The following is a 19,937-nucleotide window of genomic DNA, read 5'->3' as shown; positions in this document are numbered from 1 at the left end:
GTACCGGTCACAATACAATTTTTTGTAAGGGGTTATATATATATATATATATATATATATATATATATATATATATATGTGTATATATATATATATGTGTGTATATACGTATATATATGTGTATATACGTGTATATATGTGTATACACGTGTATACATGTATATATACGTGTATACATATATATAAAGCATAATGCATTAAATATTCAAACACTTGTCCATTTTTATAAACTTATAAACAAAATACATAATTTGCTCTCTAAAAATTATGTTATGTGCTTTTTAGCCCATGCATACTTCAGAAAAGTCTGCATCTCCTTTGTGTTGAGTACAGGTGTTTGTACAGATGCATCGCTCTCCACCAGTAGATCTGCTGTTCCCTCTCACGGACAATATTAACGGGGTCTGGGAATGCAGTGTTTCTGATTCTTTTATGCAGTTTTCTTCATCTCATGGCACTCCGACCACTTCAAGCAGCCTTTTTAGGATCTGTACCGGTCCTTTCCACTTCTTGTCTGAGCTTCCATCTCTCACAGAACCGAAATGCACCAACGTTGTTCATTTTGGTTCGTCTTCTTCACATGGTGGTCTGGCTGGAATTGCCTTTTTGCTCCTTGCCTTAGCGCTCTTCACTGTAAGCTGGTTGACTAGATTTCGGTAGGCAGTGGAGCGCAGGAATCGTGGGTAACAGTCCTTTTCCATGAGAATATAGATGCGGTACTGGGCCATGTCGAAGCAGGATGCAGTAGGGCTTTTCAAGTTGGCTTGAGTGATGTCTCGAGTCTCATAGTCAATGTTAACCTGAAAGCAAACGGGAAGTGAGTTCAAACATCCACAGTTTAGGAACAGAGCCACGGCATATGGTGATTCATTTGTATATTTACCTCTCTAGTAGCTTCACTTCCGATAAACTCCTCGTAGACCCTCTTGGCTTTGGATGGCATCTTAGTTGCAGACTTTGTGCTTTTGTAGTCCTCACATGCCAGGTAGAAGGCAATGTTTTCTTCACTAAACTCAGATACCAGGAAAGCTTTGAAGGCATATAGTCCATCTGATAGAGAGAGAAAAATGGGATTAGAGAAGTGATTAGTTGTGCAACGTGTCTCACCGGATTAAAGCCCCCCACACAGATCAGACAGCAGGACAGACACATCTGTGCACTGCAATCCTATTTCTAGCATCTGGATTGAATCCATAGTCTCGTGGAAATTTGTTTCATGCTATATTGTGATTCACTGGAAAAAAATTATATTTTTCGAAATTGTACATGTAAATGGAACTTTTATTGGAGTTTGTTTTAAAAGTAAAATACTATTTCAGTCTTTCTACCTCAAAATGTCACATTTACTTCAATGTGGGAAATTTACTTCCAATGGAAGGGAATTGTTTCTCCCAATTTTTCATTAATGAGGCAGATTTGCTATACAAAATATATTTTTCAAATTTGTAAATAACAAAGATTATTGGAGTACATTTCCATTTCAGTCTTTTGCTTCAGAATTTCACATTTACAATGCATCAATTGTCGACTCTTTGTAATTATTTGTGGAATTTACTAGCAAATTCTGAATGAAAATTGTTTCTACACCAATTTTCAGTGTAAACTTACGTTTGCTGGACAGAAGCTTCTCAAAAGACTCTTTCCACATCAGACATTCCTCCAAGGTCAACCTGCAAAGATGTCAACCAGTCAGAGGAGAAACCATAGAAAACTAAAAATGCTTTATCATGCAAAAAAGTCACAGTGCATTCAGTAACTGTATATTTACCTTGGTTTTCTATATTTACATAGGCTGCTCAAGTCTTGTCTCTGCAGAAATCCACCAACGCATGCCTTTAATCTTTTGGCCCTGATATTAGAAAAGCATTTATTTAATACACAGCATATGTACACTTTTGTAATATACACAGTTCTTTGTAACAAGATTTAAAAAGCTCTTACTGGTATTATATAAAAGAGTAGAGATTCAAATGATTTGACATGCATAAATTATTAGTACAAAAAGCACATGAAACCCTTTAAAATGTCAATATGAGGATCATACCTTTCCAGGCAATTGTTTGACAGCCTTGTTATTCCTCTACACATTGGAAAGCCAGAAGGGAAGTAAATATCCATTGTGCAGTGTGATCTCTAGGTGAAATTTATCAGCAGTGTGTCTGCAGTCAGGGAACAGGGAGTTTATATAGAGCAGGAAGCGGAGCGTCATCTTTCCTCTCAGCCAATCAGGATCCAGTTCTATCTCAGCTAATGTACTGTGTACTGTGCATTTATGTGTATGTGAAAAGTCAGGAAAGTCCACAGCGATGGTAATGTTCACAAGCGTGGTTATTGTAAGTGCCCAAATTCAGGTCATTTTAGTGGCCTTTTACACTGCTCACACAGTGTTCCAGAAATACAATTAATTGAAAACCATAATTAACAACAACTCTGAATCTTGCAGGGATGTTGGTCAAATGATGAGTAGCACAGTTTGTGATTTGCCAGAAATGTATTTTCCTGCAGATGATCTTGGTGGTCACCTACAGTATCACAGTTATTTTAGCAACCTTTAACCTGCATTGAAGGTTTTCATATTGTAAATAAATAATAATAAATAAATAAATACAAGCAATACTCAACAATTTATGCCAAGTTGGATTTAACCAAAAACAAAGGAAATGTTTTTGTTTGTTTACTTAAAACTTTTTTTTTCTTTATCATGCAGTTTTAAATCACCGTTTTGACTAAATACTATAGCAAAATGATTATTTTTAATGTAATATGTGTGTTATATATATATATATATATATATATATATATATATATATATTAGTGGTGGGCCGTTATCGGCTTAAACGTGCTGCATTAACGGGAGACTCTTATTGGGCGATAAAATAAATATCGCCGTTAATCTATTCTCAAAGTTGGGTTGGGAGCTGGGTCTATACTAAGCAAGCTATGATGACTTTCACCTTGATATTTTATATAACCGACTGGCTGAGGCCAGCCTAAAAAGATGCTCAGGACAGTTGACAGGCCACTGCTGCGCATCGTCATGAAAGCGTATTTTTTTCCATGTGTTTTTAAGCCTTACCGCTTGTCGATTTAAACATTAAAGCATCCCAACACAAGATGCGGAAAAGCTGAACAGAGTAGCTGTTACTCGCGCGCTGTGTTCGGTGCGCACGAGAGAGAGAGAGCCGCGTATCACGGACAACGACACTGAACCAAGCTCTCTTCTGCGAAGTTCTCCTCGAAGTCCCTCCTGCACCTGAACGAACAAATACAAATCGCAGTTTGAACAAACAAAAAGATGTGAAAGAGCCCAATTCAGTACTCGCGGTGTTCTGGTGTTCAGGGCTCACGCAGAAAACACTTGAACATCGAATTTGCTTCTTTTTGCTCTTTTGCCGACAAATACATACAAAATATGTCAAAATATCCACCTTGGAAATTATGCTTGAAAAAACTGTCAGTTATTTCTTAAGTGAAAATAAACAGTTGAGGAAAAAAATGGGATGTGTATTATATTGGATGCGTTCATTGTCTCTTAAAGTGACCGCGCCTAATTTAGCTACTGGCTGCTGTAATGTTAATCCAAGAAAATGAAAGAAAGAAAATCACTCACTGCTCTTGACTGAATTACTTTGTAGTTTTAACAGTCAAACCAAAAATTATTCAGACACCAGATATAATTTTTGTTATATATAGCAAAACTGTAATAATGTGAGAAATGTTGATGGTGTCTGAATAAATGTAGGTTTGATTGTATATTTCATTTTTACATTGAAGACTATCCAGTGCTATTTTAAATTTAATTATTTGGTTTCTGTACCTTGACACCTACAAACTTGAATAAAACTTAAACATTGTGTAAATAGCACAAATAAAGAAAAATAAACGAACATACAAATTAAACAATTTTAAACAGGGCCCACTGGTACAACCTTCACTGGGTCCCTGTTGACCCCAGCTACGGCCCTGCTAACGCCTGTTTCACACATACTCCGTCTGCAGTGCGTATGCAGTCTGTGTGCGTTACGTACTGTATGTGGTGCAGCACGGACTCGATGTGCTTTCACACAGGACGCGTTTGCAGTCCGCTACTCGGTACGTAAACGATCGCTGCACTGCTGCAGACGCAACGCTCCTGGAACGCAACTGGAATCCATTAACATTGGTGCATAAAAAAATATGCAACGCATACGCACTGCAGACAGAGTATGTGTGAAACAGGCATAAGGTTGTTTGCACTTTGCAATTTGGAATTAGTTTACAGCTTTTTCAAGCACTGTGTGATGCATTTTGGGAACAGGAGATGAGCCCCTTTTCTAATGCACCACCTAGCTTGATAAACCCCTTCTCAAAGACTTACTGTTTGTCAATTTTATTTGGGTAGCACACATATTCTGAATGCCTTCGGCAGAAATCGAATGAGCCATTTTAATCTAGATTAATCAAGATCACAGTGAGATTAATCTAGATTAAAAAAAATTAATCTATGCCCACCACTAATATATATACAGTATGAACTCTGAACAAGGAACTTACAAAACAAACAACTAAAAATAATTTAATTTACATGAGTATTACCTGTGAATCAAAATAAAAACAATATATAAAAAACAAACAAATAAATAAATAAATAAAAACTGACCTCTGTCTCCAGCTTGAACTTCACTAAACATGGGAATGACAGTCATGTTACTTTTATTACTCTACAGATTATGATTACAGAACTTACTGATTAAACTAACAGTCATAAGCCACAATACCTTACTGCATGATATTGATGATATAATTAATTAATTAATTAATTAATTCATTCATATATTTATATATACTGTATATAAATTTTTTATTAAAAATATATACATGTATGTTTGTGTATATTATACACGGTAAATATACACAGTACACACACATATATTATGTAAACAAAAGCTTTTATTTTGGATGCGATTAATCACGATTAATCATTTGACAGCACTAGTTCAAATAAAAATAATAAAACAAAATATATGGTAATTATTTTGTTGTAAATATTATGTTTTTAGATTAATCATTTGACAGCACTAATTATAACATTATTATTATTATTACTACTATTACTATAGGCACAATTTGTATTTAGTTTGCACAATAGACATGTTGTGATGTGACACAGTTACATAACAGAGAACATTTCCTTTCCTTCCTTTTCATCATAAGTCCAGTGAAGTCAAACGTCTCGCTTCATTGATCCACAAGTCGAATCAGGACAGCTGTACCTAACTTGTTCAAGCTGTGCACAGAATGAGGAACATTTGAATAGGTTTAACATCCCAGAAAGATGTAGTAAATCCCACCTCGGATCAATAACTTATGATGTCAGTAGACACAAAGATCTTTCTCTCACCCAACATGACACTCGGGATATGAAAAGCAAAAAATCAGGTTGTATGAGGACAAGGGAACTTCCACCACCAGTTGGCCTTGAGATCTCTGTGTCTGCTCTGATAGATGTCATTCACGTTCACCCCAATACCTTGAAGCAATTTTTCAGAGATGTGGAAGACATGCAGAGGGGAAAATAAGCTGGTTGTCACAGCTTCTTTTTTTCTTTTTTTATAGAAAATATGCCTCGCATGAGGGTGATTACACCACCACAGAGATGCTGGGTCTCTTCATAGAGATGACAGTGAGTATCCCACTGCTGCACCATGCGAACAGGAAATAAGAGAAGGGGCAATCCAGAGGAAACATAGTCAATCAGCCTTACCTTTAGGACACCGCTAACCTTTTAATGTTAATGAAGATAATTCTTCACACCACACAACGACCAAATACATTCATCACATGATGAATATTTCTTTTTGATTTCTGAAACTGTCTCAGGATGGAAAGAACCATTCTATTTATTTTAACATGATGATAAGAGTTATATAAAACACAATGGGAAAGTAGGCTATAATGGCATCTGCAAAAAATTTTTTCCACATTTGTAAGACTTCTTTTTCAGACCATAAATTCTGTGTCCTCCAAATGACAGAACTATCATGATAAGAATGATTCATCCTTGAACAAAGGATTCTTGTTTGCTGGGATGTTGCATATTTTTAGTCTGTATTTTTCCATCATGCATTATCATATTATATAGCATTTTACTTCACATTTCTTAAAGTAGTATTATTTATTAAAGTAAACACCCCCCCCCCGTAAATGCTAAATATGAATGGGCTTTTACAGGCAAAACAAAGATACTATAGCTTCAATGGGTCAATCTATGAAACACAAGTTATGTAAATCCTTCATAAATTTGTCCTCATGTCAATTGTTGCACTAGATTTTCTGTGATAACTACAGATCGATTTTTACAAACAATTTACACAAAAGTTAGTCCTGGTTGTGTTTCACAAATAATGGCTATGTTTATATACAGGACAGTGTTAATCTTCTAAAGACATTCTAAAATATTCTAAATATTCTAGAGGCATTGATGGCAAAACATTGCTCATCATTTAAACCTGAGATATGCAATGTGTTGCTATAATATCTAAAAATGAGATATTATTATAGCTTCTTTGAATCAGATTTTATATGTTCTGTATTCAATTTAGTTAAATTGTGTTTTTGTCTATTGTTTGATTTTGAAAGTTGTTTTTTAAATATTCCAAAACCTCAACATGTAGATCACAATGCATAAATATAGCCACGATCGAGTTCAATTCCCAGGCAATAAGTGAACTGACAAAATGCACTTTTTGAGTGCAATGTAAGTTGCTTTGAATATTCTGATACTGTTTCAAATCTAAAAATAATAATAATGTGAATTCATTTATAAGGATATATCAATCATGTATTATTAATGTAATCATTAAACTGTGACATTAGAGCATTATTTTGGAAAAATGTCAAAGGGATCTTCATTCTTCAATCTTCAGCTCAAATCAAACACAATATGCATTGAGCTCCTTGAAAACAAAACAATTAAAAAATTCCAGTAATTACCTTACAGTATGTTTAACCCTCTCGTCATTTATTATACATTTTTATGACAATATAGGAATATGTTTTTGAATGTTTTAAATGTTATGCAATGTTGAAAATGTATTTGCCATTAATGGATATTATGATTACCCAGAAGAACATTAAATAAAAGCCCACTAATATTTCTAGCTTGCTTGTTATGCTATGATTAGTTTTCAGGGAGTACGAGGGAAAAACATCACTCTCTCACAGCACTGTGCAAATCTCTCGCTTGAGGTTGCTGTCATCTCTAATGCTCCCGAAGAGCTATGAATTAGCCCTGAGACTCAGTGAGTGGGGATTTTGTCCGGGAATCCACCTACATCAGCTTTTTATTGGTAAAGGCCAGGCCGGTAATGATTCCTGGCATTACTGTTTTGAAAACCTTGAGTATTGGCTAAGATTCACAAAATGCTTAAAGTATATTTAGTATTTGAACAGTTTAGTAATGAAACTGTAATACTCAGTATATGATGTTAGCAGAAAATGTCAGCTGTTGGTCTTGATTTAAACATCACATTGGAGAATAATTTATTGTACAAAGTCCACATCATTCACTCCGCTTTGACTTCTGTTCTCCAGTTCTAATTTTACATGTGAGTTAAATTTAATTCTTTGTTTACTATAAAATTGCAAATGATCTTAGTCAGAATTCTGTAATGATACTAAGCATGGAAATTTACATTAATTTAATTAACAACTCAAAAATGAATAACTGTTTGCTCATAGTGAAAACAACCATTGACACATTTTATTCACAAACATCATATATATATATATATATATATATATATATATATATATATATATATATATATATATTACAGGTTTCTTGTGATTAATCATGTTTAACCCTAAAATTAACATTTGTAATCAAACATTTGTTTACACATCGAATCCTAAAATTAATATTTACAATTTTTTGTATTGTTGATTAAATAATTTGTAGTAATATGTAAATCATATTTGTTAGGCATTTATTTGGCAAACTGAAAGTTATCAGATTACTGTTTTTGTTTAGGGCTATCATTAACTACAGAACAATATATCAGTCTTAAAGCAACTTTTAGTTTAATAAACTTCAGCTTGGAGAATTGATGGATGGATGAACATAAAAATAAATAACTCTTTTAATAAATACAAAATAATAACAGTAACTATAACAAATACAATATGTAACTATAATATGTGACTATAAATATACAATAACAAACAACTGCCTTTGCATATGAGAAGTAACTCCAGATGTTTTCTTTTGTCATGCATCCTAATATATTTTCAAATAAAAAATAAAAAGTGGCATTCATCTGAAAAGAATATCCAGTTATTATTGTTTTTATATTTTTACAGTAAAACAAGCATAAAATTCCTATTAACACCAGGGAGAAAACGCACTGATATTTGAGTTTGTTTCAAATATTGCCATACTTGGCTGTACCAATATCCCAGGTTATCATTTACACATTAGCACCACTGAATGCATTCAGCTGTAAGGGTGATGTTTAGAAAGTTCATTTTGGAACGTTGAACTCTGGATTTTTTTTTTCAAAGAGAAGAGACTGTAATTAACCTGAGGTCCCACCTGAATGGTCCCCTCATCCTCTCATGATAACATAGATTTGATAGGGAAGCATCTGTCTGTGACTCGCGAATCTATTTGCGATGCCTCCAGGGAGGACTTTGCCCCAGGCTGGCAGATGTTCTCTGTCTTAAACTGTGCTCAGGGACCACTGATCTGAAGAGGTGGAAGATCTAATTATTCCAACTGGGCTATAGTCCTGGGAAGAAAACAAATGAGCCAAGGGCATCACATCTGTGTGCTGAAGAGATTTTATAACATTTGCAGTCTGTCTGTGGTCATTTGTACATAATTATTCTGGAGTCATGGCTGGCCCTAGCATTTTGGGGTCCTAAGCAGATTTTCAAAGGACAATGTTTAAGTGGAAACACATGTTTAAATGAAGATATGGCATATTTAGCTATTTGTTGTTATATGTTTGTGTTCCTGTAGCTCAATTGGTAGAGCATTGCTTATCAAGCGCAAGGTTGGGGGTTCGATTCCCCGGGAACACATGATTGATAGCCTGAATGCACTGTAAGTCGCTTTGAATAAAAGCGTCTGCTAAATACATAAAAGTTACATTTAAATATGATAAACACCAAAACGAACAAAAAAAGAATCTCAACAGCTGTTTGAAAACTTGTAAATATGCTACAGGTGCATCTCAATAAATTAGAATGTTATGGAAAAGTTAATTTATTTCAGTAATTCAACTCAAATTGTGAAACTCGTATATTATATAAATTCAATGCACAAGTAGTTTAATTCTTTTAATTGTGATGATTTAGACTCACATTTAACTAAAATCCACCAATCTCAACAAATTAGAATATGGTGACATGCCAATCAGCTAATCAAATCTAAACACCTGCAAAGGTTTCCTGAGCCTTCAAAATGGTCTCTCAAGTTTGGTTCACTAGGCTACACAATCATGGGGAAGACTGCTGATCTGACAGTTGTCCAGAAGACAATCAATAGCCACTTTTCCACTTTTGGGTCAGTGCGAGCCAGGGCTTAAAACGGGCCTGGCGGGGCTAATAGTCTCGGGCCAGTAGCACCGAGGCCAGAATAGCGCAGCGTTTCCACCGTCGAGCCTGAAGCTCCCCTGTTTCACTTAATCGCGCCCTTTACACGCCTCTCAGGAACAACGTCACGCAACCTCAAAATTTCACCAATAAAGAGAAGTTATCAGAAAACTAATAAGAAATAAGTCACTGGAACATGCGCGATCACAAAACGAACACGATAACAGTGGGCTTTTGTTTGTGGCTTTGTTAAATATTTAAATTCAAAAACATGTGTTACATTGAACATAATGAATTAATTAATCCGGCTTGAAAATTTGTCAGAAATAAATGTATTTCTATTTTATTTATTTAATTTTAATGCTGAAGCATTATGAAAATAGCCTGCTTATTCAGTCAAGTCTGTTTCTGAACAAAAACCATTATTATCTTTTTATGACATAGGCTATGCGGAGCTAAACTCTCGAGATGAGACTTATGACAGATAAAATATGTTACTAAATGAATACACGATTGTGACAGAGAATAAGAAGCTGACGTCTGATTTCTTCAAGCGGTCACATTTATCATGTTTACTACTGTAACGTTAATACCTAGCATGCATAGTCTTTGGCATCGCTTATAAATATTTCTGCCTTTTATGGTGATTATAATCCACATCAGATTGGATTGCGTTATTTTAAACACTCGCTGCTGACTGAAAGTGAGTTTTGAGCTCAAGTTATTTAAAAAAGTTTTTAATGCTGGTGTTATTGCTTTTGCTTTTTGCCCCGATGAGGCAAGCATTCGAATAATGTATCTCTTAAATTGTGAATGCAGTTGCATCTGATCAAATGCGCATTCTTATTCTTTAGCTTGGGTTAAACTAATTAATTTTACTTTGTTGGAACAGCAGCTATGCTAATGATGTCCCTTATTTGTTTCTATGTTTTGTCACGGGGTAAATAGGATTTACACAAGCTCCAGTCTGGATCCAGAACACCGGAGAAGAGATGATGCTGACCCCTAAGAGGACCTCAGATGATGCTAACCCTGAATCAACAAACAGAACTAACAAATATTTACTATGTCAGAAAAGCCATACATATGAAGCTGGTTATGTGATGCAAATGTCAAAATATATTAGTTATGCATCATGCACTACTGCAAAATATTTTTGTGTTAGAGGACAACAGTAGGTAGATGTTTTCACCAGATTAAGTGTTATTATGGACTTTGGACTCGTATTTTGTCCAGAAGCAATGGTTTACAGGTCAAATGTCTTTATGATGAATTTGTTTCTTTTTTAATACAGTTTTTCACTTCACAAGACATTAGTTGGTGTACTGGAGTCGTGTGGATTACTTGTGGATTATTGTGATGTTTGGACTCTTATTCTAACTGCACACATTCACTGCAGAGGATCTTGGATGACCTGAAGGTGAGGTTTTTGGGGTACATTTTTTACATTAAACTATTTACAGCACTGATAGAAAATAAATGTAAAAAATAAATAACACTTATTTTGCTCTACTTTATCTCCTTCAAAGCAAGTACAGCACTTTTTCCTTTGTTCCATTGTGAATTTGAAAAATGAAACTTTGAACATTTGAACCTACTGTACGATTTAGTGATTTAAAATCAGTTTGTACATTTCATTTGTATTATTACATTTTCCAGACAACTTGTGGAATGAAGCTTGACAAATATTCAAACAGACAACACATATTAGCCTATATTTTCAGCCAAAAAACACAAACCAACACTGTTCAAAGTGACATGCTTTACTTGATCTAGTATCATCACAAGAACATGTCATTGTAAACCATCAGAGCATCAACATGTGAAAGAATAAGCTTAAATAAATTAATAAACAACAAAATAAACATGAACATTACAATAAAAATATCACTTCAGAGAAAAAAATCTATTTTCAGTGTGCGTTTGTGTGTGGGATTGAAGTATTTTTAGATTTAAGATTTTAAGGGAAAAGAACCAATGAGAAATGTGCGAAGTCAGAGGCTGCATGCAGTAACAGCAGGCATGCCTTTAGTTCTTTTATCGAATCATATCAGTGCTAATGTGTACACAAGTTACATTGAAGATAAAAATAAATTATCATAATCTACTCTTACATATTTCCCATGTAGAGACTGATTTACATGCTTGCCAGCATTCAGAAGAAACATCAACTATTCTATCACAATTGAAGGGAAAGAATATAGCCACATGTTACAAATAGAACTGGGCAAAGAAGCACAGTACAGGGTCATGTTAAAGTTTAGATGCAAGGAACTAGTTTGTCTTTTGACCTTTTTTATTTAATTATTCTCATCTATTTATTTTGTAAGCACACAGACTGTGCTATTACAATTAAAGTCTGCTTATTACCTCAGTATCCTCTAACCAGGCATGCAAATAGACATAAACTTTTAAACAGATTTCCTCTGACAGTATATCTGTGTCCTGTTCAGTAAGTCCTGATAGATCTTTGATCTTATAAACCGATGATAGGAGTCTTTCTCCATGAGGCTGTACACTTTAGCTTGGACTTCATTAAGACTGTTGGGAGTTGGATCCAGAAGCCTCTGTTTGGTTTCCTCTCTGGTCCTGTGGTCTATGTTAACCTTCAGAGATATAAGAGTTAATTAATATTAAATTCTGTACAATTGCTCTTTATCACTTTTTAGATCAAACAACTGTATGGCAAATTTTGTATTTTCTGAATCACAAAGTATCTGAAGGTCATGATACAGAAAAAAGAAGATGATCTTCAGGTTTGAAGTCAGGGAAGAACTGAAATGAGTGTGGGCGGTGCTAAAGTACAAACTCTGAAGATGGAAAAGTCTTTATAGCACAGGTCTCAAACTTGGAAGTGCATTATATAAGCAATTATAAAAAATAAAATAAAAACAGTACAATTACAAAAAGTTCAGTTTATATCATAAAACTGTATTAATTAATTTAGATTTTTTATAGTAAATACTGTACAGTATATGCCCTGCCATAAGTAAAAAAATGAATATTGTGAAATGTTATTACAATTTAAAATAACAGTTAATTTACAATGTAATTTATTCTTGCAGTGACAAAGCTACATTTTCATTAGACTCCAGTCTTCAGTGTCACATAATCCTTTAGAAATCATTGTATTTATTATCAATGTTGAAAACAGTTGTGCTATATTTGTGTGGAATCTCTGTCAACAGTTTTAAAGCATTCTTTGTTAAACAGAAAGTAAAAAATAAAAAATAAATATATAGATAAAATAAAAAATAAAGGATTTATTATATTTTCTATAAATGTCATTATCTGTTTACTTTTCATCAATTTGATATGTTCTTGTTGAATCAAACTATTTATATCTTGACCCTAAACTATGCTACTAATGCTACCATTCAAAAGTTTAGGGTCAGTGATGTATCACAATGATTATTTGTAAAATGATTAGCTACAACCTTATTTATCCATGATTTTATTATTATTATTATTATTATTATTATTTATTATTAATGCTGGGAAACACAGCACAATCTTTCAAGTTAAGATTTTCTGTAATGTCTGGAAACATCAAATTAATCTGAAAACACACCAAATCCTCTGGTGACAAACTAAAAAAATAAAATCCTCTCAAGCAAGCAGAAATGAACACACAGTACCTACAAGAGTACTATATGTTCTATATGTAGTTGCTATGGTTTTACAGAAGCAGTCAACATACCTCTCTGGGAGCATGAACTTCAATAAATTCCTTGTAGATCTTATTGGCCTTAGACATCATCTTAGCAGGGGATTTGATCTTTTTATATTCCTCACAAGCCAACCAGAACTCAATGTTTTCATCACTGAACTCTGATTTGAGGAAGGTTCTAAACGCTGCCAAACCATCTGTGAAATAAAGATGAATAAGATTATGGATAAACATCTTACTATATTAAAACCAATATGTCTTTGTCATGTCTAATATGCCAGATCTAAGCCATACTGGATACAGGAAATGCTTCCTAAGGACACCAAGCTATTTTTTTCATTCATCAAAAACACTTCCTTTCTTTTTCACATTTGTGACGTGTTTCAAATGAGAGATTACAGAAACACAGGAAAATTGTGCCTCTACAGTACTGTACATTGTGACAAAACTACAAAACAGTACCTATAAATGCAAATCACTGCAGGTTGCAGTTGAAATGAACACTGGTGGCAGCAACAACTTTAAAAAATGTTCACACAAATAATGATTAAAGGGCAGATTATTGACTTTTTTTTGTGTGTGTGGTTCCGTGAACATACAATATTATGACCTCAAAATATTTTGCAGTAGTGCATGATGTATAACTAATATATTTTGACATTTGCATCACATAACCAGCTTCATATGGCTTTTCTGACATAGTAAACTTGCTCTGTAGCTCACCTGGTACAGCATAAATTAAAATGTCATGGTTGCTTAAAGGTTTAGTTCACTCCCCCCGAGGCATCCTAGGTCTATATAACTTTCTTCTTTCAATCAAATCTAGTCTGAGATATATTAAAATTGTCTTTGTTGCATTACTTCAGTCCAAAAGACATGAAATAAAAAGTGCCCATAAAAAAGTGTCTCACATAGCTCTGGGGGTTAACAAATGCCTCCTGTAGCAAATTAATAGAAAAATATCCAAATTCAAAATGTAATAATCACTTAAATCTAGCTTGCGCTCACTGTTGTAAATAAAAGTAGTTCCAGGGGAATGACGTATGAGGTCAGCTTTGCGCAAGCGCCGCTCAGAAGTGATGCACGCGGGACCGCAGCAAAGAGATCAAAACAAAAAATGGTCACTAATTAGACGTACAAACCGAAGACTTGTAAAGAAGAATTTCGGAGGATTTCGATATAAGCCAAGATGAGACTGGTTTTCTTTTGCCAAAGTAAGGAATATTAGCTTCTTTTGATCCTGTAAGCAAACATTGGTTTTCATGAACTCACCCGCGCATGTGCAACGCTGACCTCATACTGTACATGCTTCTGTGTACAGTTGTTGGCGCAAGCTAGATTAAAGTAATTATAACGTTTTGAATACGGATATTTTTCTTACAAAAACGCATCAAGTCGCTACAGGAGGCCACTTTGTTTTTATGGAAGGATGCTTTTTATTTCACTTCTTTTGGACTGAAGCAATGCAACACCCGTTGACTGCAATGATAGAGCCTGAAAGATGAAAGACATTTTTTTATATAACTCAGACTGGATTCATCTGAAAGAAGAATGTCATATACACCTAGGAAGCCTCAGAGGTGAGTAAAATGCAGCCTAATTTTCATTTTTGGGTGGAATAACACTTTAAGCAAATGCATTTTTATCTCATGCCTTTGTTAACACTAGAGTAGATGGTAAATTATTTTCAAATACAATGAAGAGTTAGCCTTTTAGCACGACTCATTTTATTTCTGAACTGGCATGATAGTACAACGACCAGTGTAATGAAACATGGACAGATTCACTTTAATCTGTTCCAGATAAAACTGAACAAGCTTTTAGCACCACTCACAGCAAGATGCAGCATATAAGCATTTTGCAGAAATGTTGCCACAGGCATGTATTTCCAATGGGGCTCAGTTATATTAATTAAACATCATCATATGGTCTTTTCTGCAACAAGTTTTTTTTTTTTTTTGTATCTTTTTATGTAAGGTAGACTTCTCTTGGATACAGTTAAAGTCCATATAAACAGCAGGGTAGCTTAATGAGACAATAGTGTTTCTCAGGAAATTCAATGAAAGGACAATCAAGAGGCAGTAGAGAGGCAAAATGTTCTCCTGCTGGTAAGGGAATAAAATGTTCTCCTTTAGCGTGGACATTGTTTTATTTATTTATTTATCTTTTCTTAAAAAAAAAAACATGTATCCTGCTTTATTGGACACAGGAAGACTTTTTTTGTTGTGTGTTTGTTTTTCATCTTTAGGACCTTTGTGTAGCCTCTTGTAACGATAAAACCCTGCTAATCATCGGGAAGAAGGAGGCGGGAACCGGCGGACAATCAAATGAAACTTTAATAATTCAAATAAACACAAAACAGTGCACCAGCCCCTCACGGACGACTGGTGCGCGCAAATAAAAACCAAAACACAACTAAAAGCCCAGGCCTGGTCCTCTCTCGTCCTTCACTGTCGTCGCTCCAGTTTTATATCCTTCCATCTCCTCCATGGGCCTTGAGACCGGTGGGTCGAACAGGTGTAGCTCATCTCCAATCACTCCACCGGCCTCGCTCCCATGTCCCTCGGCCCCGCCCCACTCGTCACATACCCCCATCACCCCTCGCAGGCCGGGGGGTACTCCCGAGACTGCGCTCTACTCCCCCCCCCCTCCCTCCGGGGGGGACCGCTCACGGGGACCTGCGGGAACCTGGGGGTAGGACAGGCGAGGCGAGAGAAAAGGAGATGGAAGGAGGAGCGACAGAGACGAGAGAGGGGAGAGAGGAGAAAAAATAAAAAATAAAATCCGGTTCCCAGACGCACCGCTGCTCGGCCCTCCACCAGCTGGGCGATCTCCTCCGCGGTGCCTGGTGGTGGCACTGGACGGCCCTCGGCGGACGGCACGACACTCCTCCGCCGCCCGGTGGACGGCGACGGCTCCTCCGGTTTTGGGCAGCCGGCAGGAGTCCCCCGTTCCCTGCTCCTCCCCGTTCCGTCGGATGGCAGCAGGCTCCGGCCACCTGGCGAACGGCGCAGACTCCTCCGCTCCCTCACGGACGGCAGCCGCCCCTCCCTATCGTGGGCGGCCGGTAGCGAGCTCGTCCGTCCCCGGCAACTCGCTCCAGCCCACCGCCTCGAGCGTCCATGGCGGCACACTCCTCGCCTGCTCGTTGGCACCGCGGATTCACCACAGCGGCGAGGAATCTTCAGAAGCGCGTCCCTCCTTCTCCCGGGCTTCGGCACCACTGTAACGATAAAACCCTGCTAATCATCGGGAAGAAGGAGGCGGGAACAGGCGGACAATCAAATGAAACTTTAATAATTCAAATAAGCGCGCAAATAAAAACCAAAACACAGCTAAAAGCCCAGGCCTGGTCCTCTCTCGTCCTTCACTGTCGTCGCTCCAGTTTTATATCCTTCCATCTCCTCCGTGGGCCTCGAGACCAGTGGGTTGAACAGGTGTAGCTCATCTCCAATCACTCCACCGGCCTCGCTCCCATGTCCCTCGGCCCCGCCCCACTCGTCACACCTCTCTTTTATGATCGTAAATCAAAATAGCACCCTTCACCACAGATAAAAAAACAACAGTATTTAAAGAAAGCAGATACATTAGGATTAAATCCTTATTTACTGTCAAGTGAACTGCTGACTCCACTAAAGTCTAGTGACTTGTCAAATTTGACATTTGCTGATATTTATATTTACCTCATTCACCTTCCCTCTCCATACATCACAGTAACATTCACATCTTCAGTGTTGAAATCCCAGTGTTAAGGACTTTCAGAGTAAAGAGTTAAAGATGTGGTGTTGAATTTTAAACGATTAACACTAGCTGGTGTAAATGGCAACCTTCTACTGGTGTAAAAAGGAGAGTAAAACGTACTCGGTTATGTTAACCGAGTACGGTTTTTAGTGGGAAGTCGTGGCCTAATGGTTAGAGAGTCGGACTCCCAATTGAAAGGTTGTGAGTTCGAGTCCCGGGCTGGCAGGAATTGTGGGTGGGGGGAGTGCATGTACAGTTCTCTCTCCACCTTCAATACCATGACTTAGGTGCCCTTGAGCAAGGCATCGAACCCCCAACTGCTCCCCGGGCGCCGCAGCATAAATGGCTGCCCACTGCTCTGGGTGTGTGTTCACAGTGTGTGTGTGTGTGTGTGTGTGTGTGTTCACTGCTCTGTGTGTGTGCACTTCGGATGGGTTAAATGCAGAGCACAAATTCTGAGTATGGGTCACCATACTTGGCTGAATGTCACTTCACTTTCACTAACCTCGGTTCTCTCTAGAAGAGGGAACTAGTACTGCGTCTTAGCTAAGACGCTACGGGAAAAGTCTCTTTTCACGAAATACTGAAGCAAAAAATTATCCTTAATTTTGAAGACGGCTCGCTCGCTCATTGGCTGCTCTGTGGCAACTGCACAAGCCTTTTTCGCGCCCTTCTTGCCACTTCCCGCCGAAACGGGTGTGGCCCAACCCTATAAAAGGAGCTCGAAAAGGCTCACTCACCTGATTTATTTCAACCTGGAACCTGGTATAAACCTGGAAGCAACGCCCAGGATTTACAGTGCACAGTCACCCGAGGGACTCACAGAGAGCCCAGGACAGGAGGGGGGGGGGGAGACCCTCCGTCCCATATCTAGCAGCGCCCGTAGACGCGGCAATATGACATCACACAGTCGAGGCAAGGCCTGACCAATGTGGCAATGCGGGTCTTGCGCAATACTGCCCATATAACAGTCGGCAGCGCATAACGCTCGCGATCTCAGAGTTCCAATCAGAGCCCCGATTCGACTATACCGACAGCAACCTTGCTTGCAAGGTGGGAACCTCCAGGTTATAGAACCTGATAAATGTATACGGCGAGGCCAAACCTGCCGCCATACATATATCCTGCAAGGAGATCCCAGTAGACCACGCCCACGACGAGGCGACGCCTCGTGTGGAGTTTGCTCTGTTGCCCAGAGGGCACTGAAGGCCCCTGGAAGCGTAAGCTAACGCTATGGCGTTAACTATCCATCTGGATAGGCTCTGTCTCGAAACAGCCATTCCTTTGGAACGTCCACTGAACGAGACAAACAGCTGCTCAGTCCGTCTAAAGACAGCGGAGCGAGACACATAAGCTCTTAAAGCCCTAACAGGGCAAAGAAGACTCGAGTCTCCATCCTCCCCTGACACCAACAGGGCAGACAGGGCAATAACCTGAGCCCGAAACGGCGTGTTGAGGGATTTCGGCACATAACCATGCAAGAAGACTCGAGTCTCCATCCTCCCCTGACACCGACAGGGCAGACAGGGCAACCGTGCACATAACCGTGCCTAGGTTTGAGTATGACCCTTGAGTCATTAGGCCCAAACTTCAAGCACGACGGGCTCACCGAGAGCGCGTGCAGGTCACCCACACGCTTCACTGAAGCGAGAGCCAACAAGAACACTGTCTTGAACGGCAGATGCTTGAGGCTAATCGTTAGGATAGGCGGAGGTCTGGGGGGATTCAGCCTCCTAGCTCCTCTAAGGAAGCAGATGACCAAATCGTTCCTTCCTATTGACTGACCGAGCGCTGTCTCAGAAAACGCTGCGATAGCCGCCACGTATACTTTGAGCGTGGAGGGGGCTCTGCCCTTATCCAACAGCTCCTGTAGGAAGGAGAGAACCTCCGTCACCTCACAACTAAGGGGTGAACATCCCCGAGCTGTGCACCAGCTGGAGAACACGACCACTTCGAGGCATACAGCCGCTGTGTCGACGGAGCTCTAGCCTGAGTGATGGTATTTAGCACTCCCACTGAGAGATCAGCGGGTAACCATTGAGCGCCCACACATGGAGGGACCACAACTCCGGTTGAGGGTGCCAAATCGAGCCCCCGGCCTGCGAGAGGAGATCCCTCCTCAACGGCACTGGCCACGGGGCAGTGTCTGCTAACTGCATCAAATCTGGAAACCATGGTTGGTTCTTCCAAAGCGGTGCTACAAGCAGTATTGAGCATCTCGTTTCCCTCAGCCGTTCTATCGCCTGCGGAAGGAGGGAGACGGGGGGAAAAGCATAAAGTGGGCAGCACGGCCATCTCCGTGACAGCGCGCTTACGTTCTTGGAAAAGAACGCGGGGAAGTGAGCGTTTTCGTGGGACACGAAGAGGTCCACTTCCGCCCTGCCAAATCTCTCCTACAACAGCTGGACTGTTTGCGGGTGTAGAGACCATTCTCCCGTGGGAATGTTGTTTCTGGACAGCCTGTCTGGACCCAGATTCTGTAGCCCAGGCACATGAACTGCCCTCAGCGAGCGCAAGTTGCGCTGAGCCCAAACCAGGATGCGTTCCACCAACCTGTACAGGTTTCGGGACCCGAGACCGCCCTGGCGATTTATGTAGGACACCACAGACATGTTGTCCGAACGGATTAAGACGTGGTGGCCCTTGATTCGTGGACAAAAACGCGTCAGCGCGTTCTCCACTGCCAGCATTTCCAGACAGTTGATATGTTGGAGCTTTTCCCGTTCTGACCACAGGCCAAAGGACGGTCTGCCCTCGAGCAGCGCTCCCCATCCCGAAGTGGAGGCGTCCGTCGACACCATCTTCACTTTCGAGGAAGTCCCCAGGCTTACACCTGATTGGAACCAGTCGTTCGCTGTCCAGGGTTTCAGGGCTGTAACGCAGCTCTGATTGACCCTGAGACGCAGCCGACCAGATATCCACGCTCCGCGCGGCACCCGCACTCTCAGCA

General features: G+C 38.8%; 2 protein-coding genes across 2 annotated transcripts in view; both read right to left on the bottom strand.

Annotated features, from left to right (window-relative positions):
- Window positions 1-225: 225 nt before the first annotated feature.
- Window positions 226-2,344, bottom strand: LOC132151291 (regulator of G-protein signaling 5-like). The gene is made up of 5 exons (XM_059559396.1): window positions 2,045-2,344; window positions 1,769-1,849; window positions 1,609-1,670; window positions 884-1,050; window positions 226-800 (listed from the first exon to the last, which is right to left on the bottom strand). Exons 1-5 carry the CDS (start codon window positions 2,116-2,118, stop codon window positions 558-560), a joined length of 627 nt encoding a protein of 208 aa, XP_059415379.1. The 5' UTR covers window positions 2,119-2,344; the 3' UTR covers window positions 226-557.
- Window positions 2,345-11,323: 8,979 nt separating this feature from the next.
- LOC132151795 (regulator of G-protein signaling 8-like) overlaps window positions 11,324-19,937 on the bottom strand; it is a 31,274-nt gene continuing 22,660 nt past the window's right edge. Inside the window, exons 5-6 of the mRNA XM_059560164.1 lie at window positions 13,277-13,443; window positions 11,324-12,182 (exon numbers count right to left, since the gene is read on the bottom strand). Coding sequence (XP_059416147.1) covers window positions 11,988-12,182; window positions 13,277-13,443 — 362 coding nt within the window. The 3' untranslated portion in view covers window positions 11,324-11,987. The remainder of the gene's footprint in view (window positions 12,183-13,276; window positions 13,444-19,937) is intronic.

Source organism: Carassius carassius, chromosome 10, assembly GCF_963082965.1.
Source record: "Carassius carassius chromosome 10, fCarCar2.1, whole genome shotgun sequence".
In the NCBI taxonomy this organism is placed as follows: Eukaryota; Metazoa; Chordata; class Actinopteri; order Cypriniformes; family Cyprinidae; genus Carassius; species Carassius carassius.
Note: the sequence above shows the minus strand (reverse complement) of the source record. Positions and strands in the feature narration are given on the sequence as shown.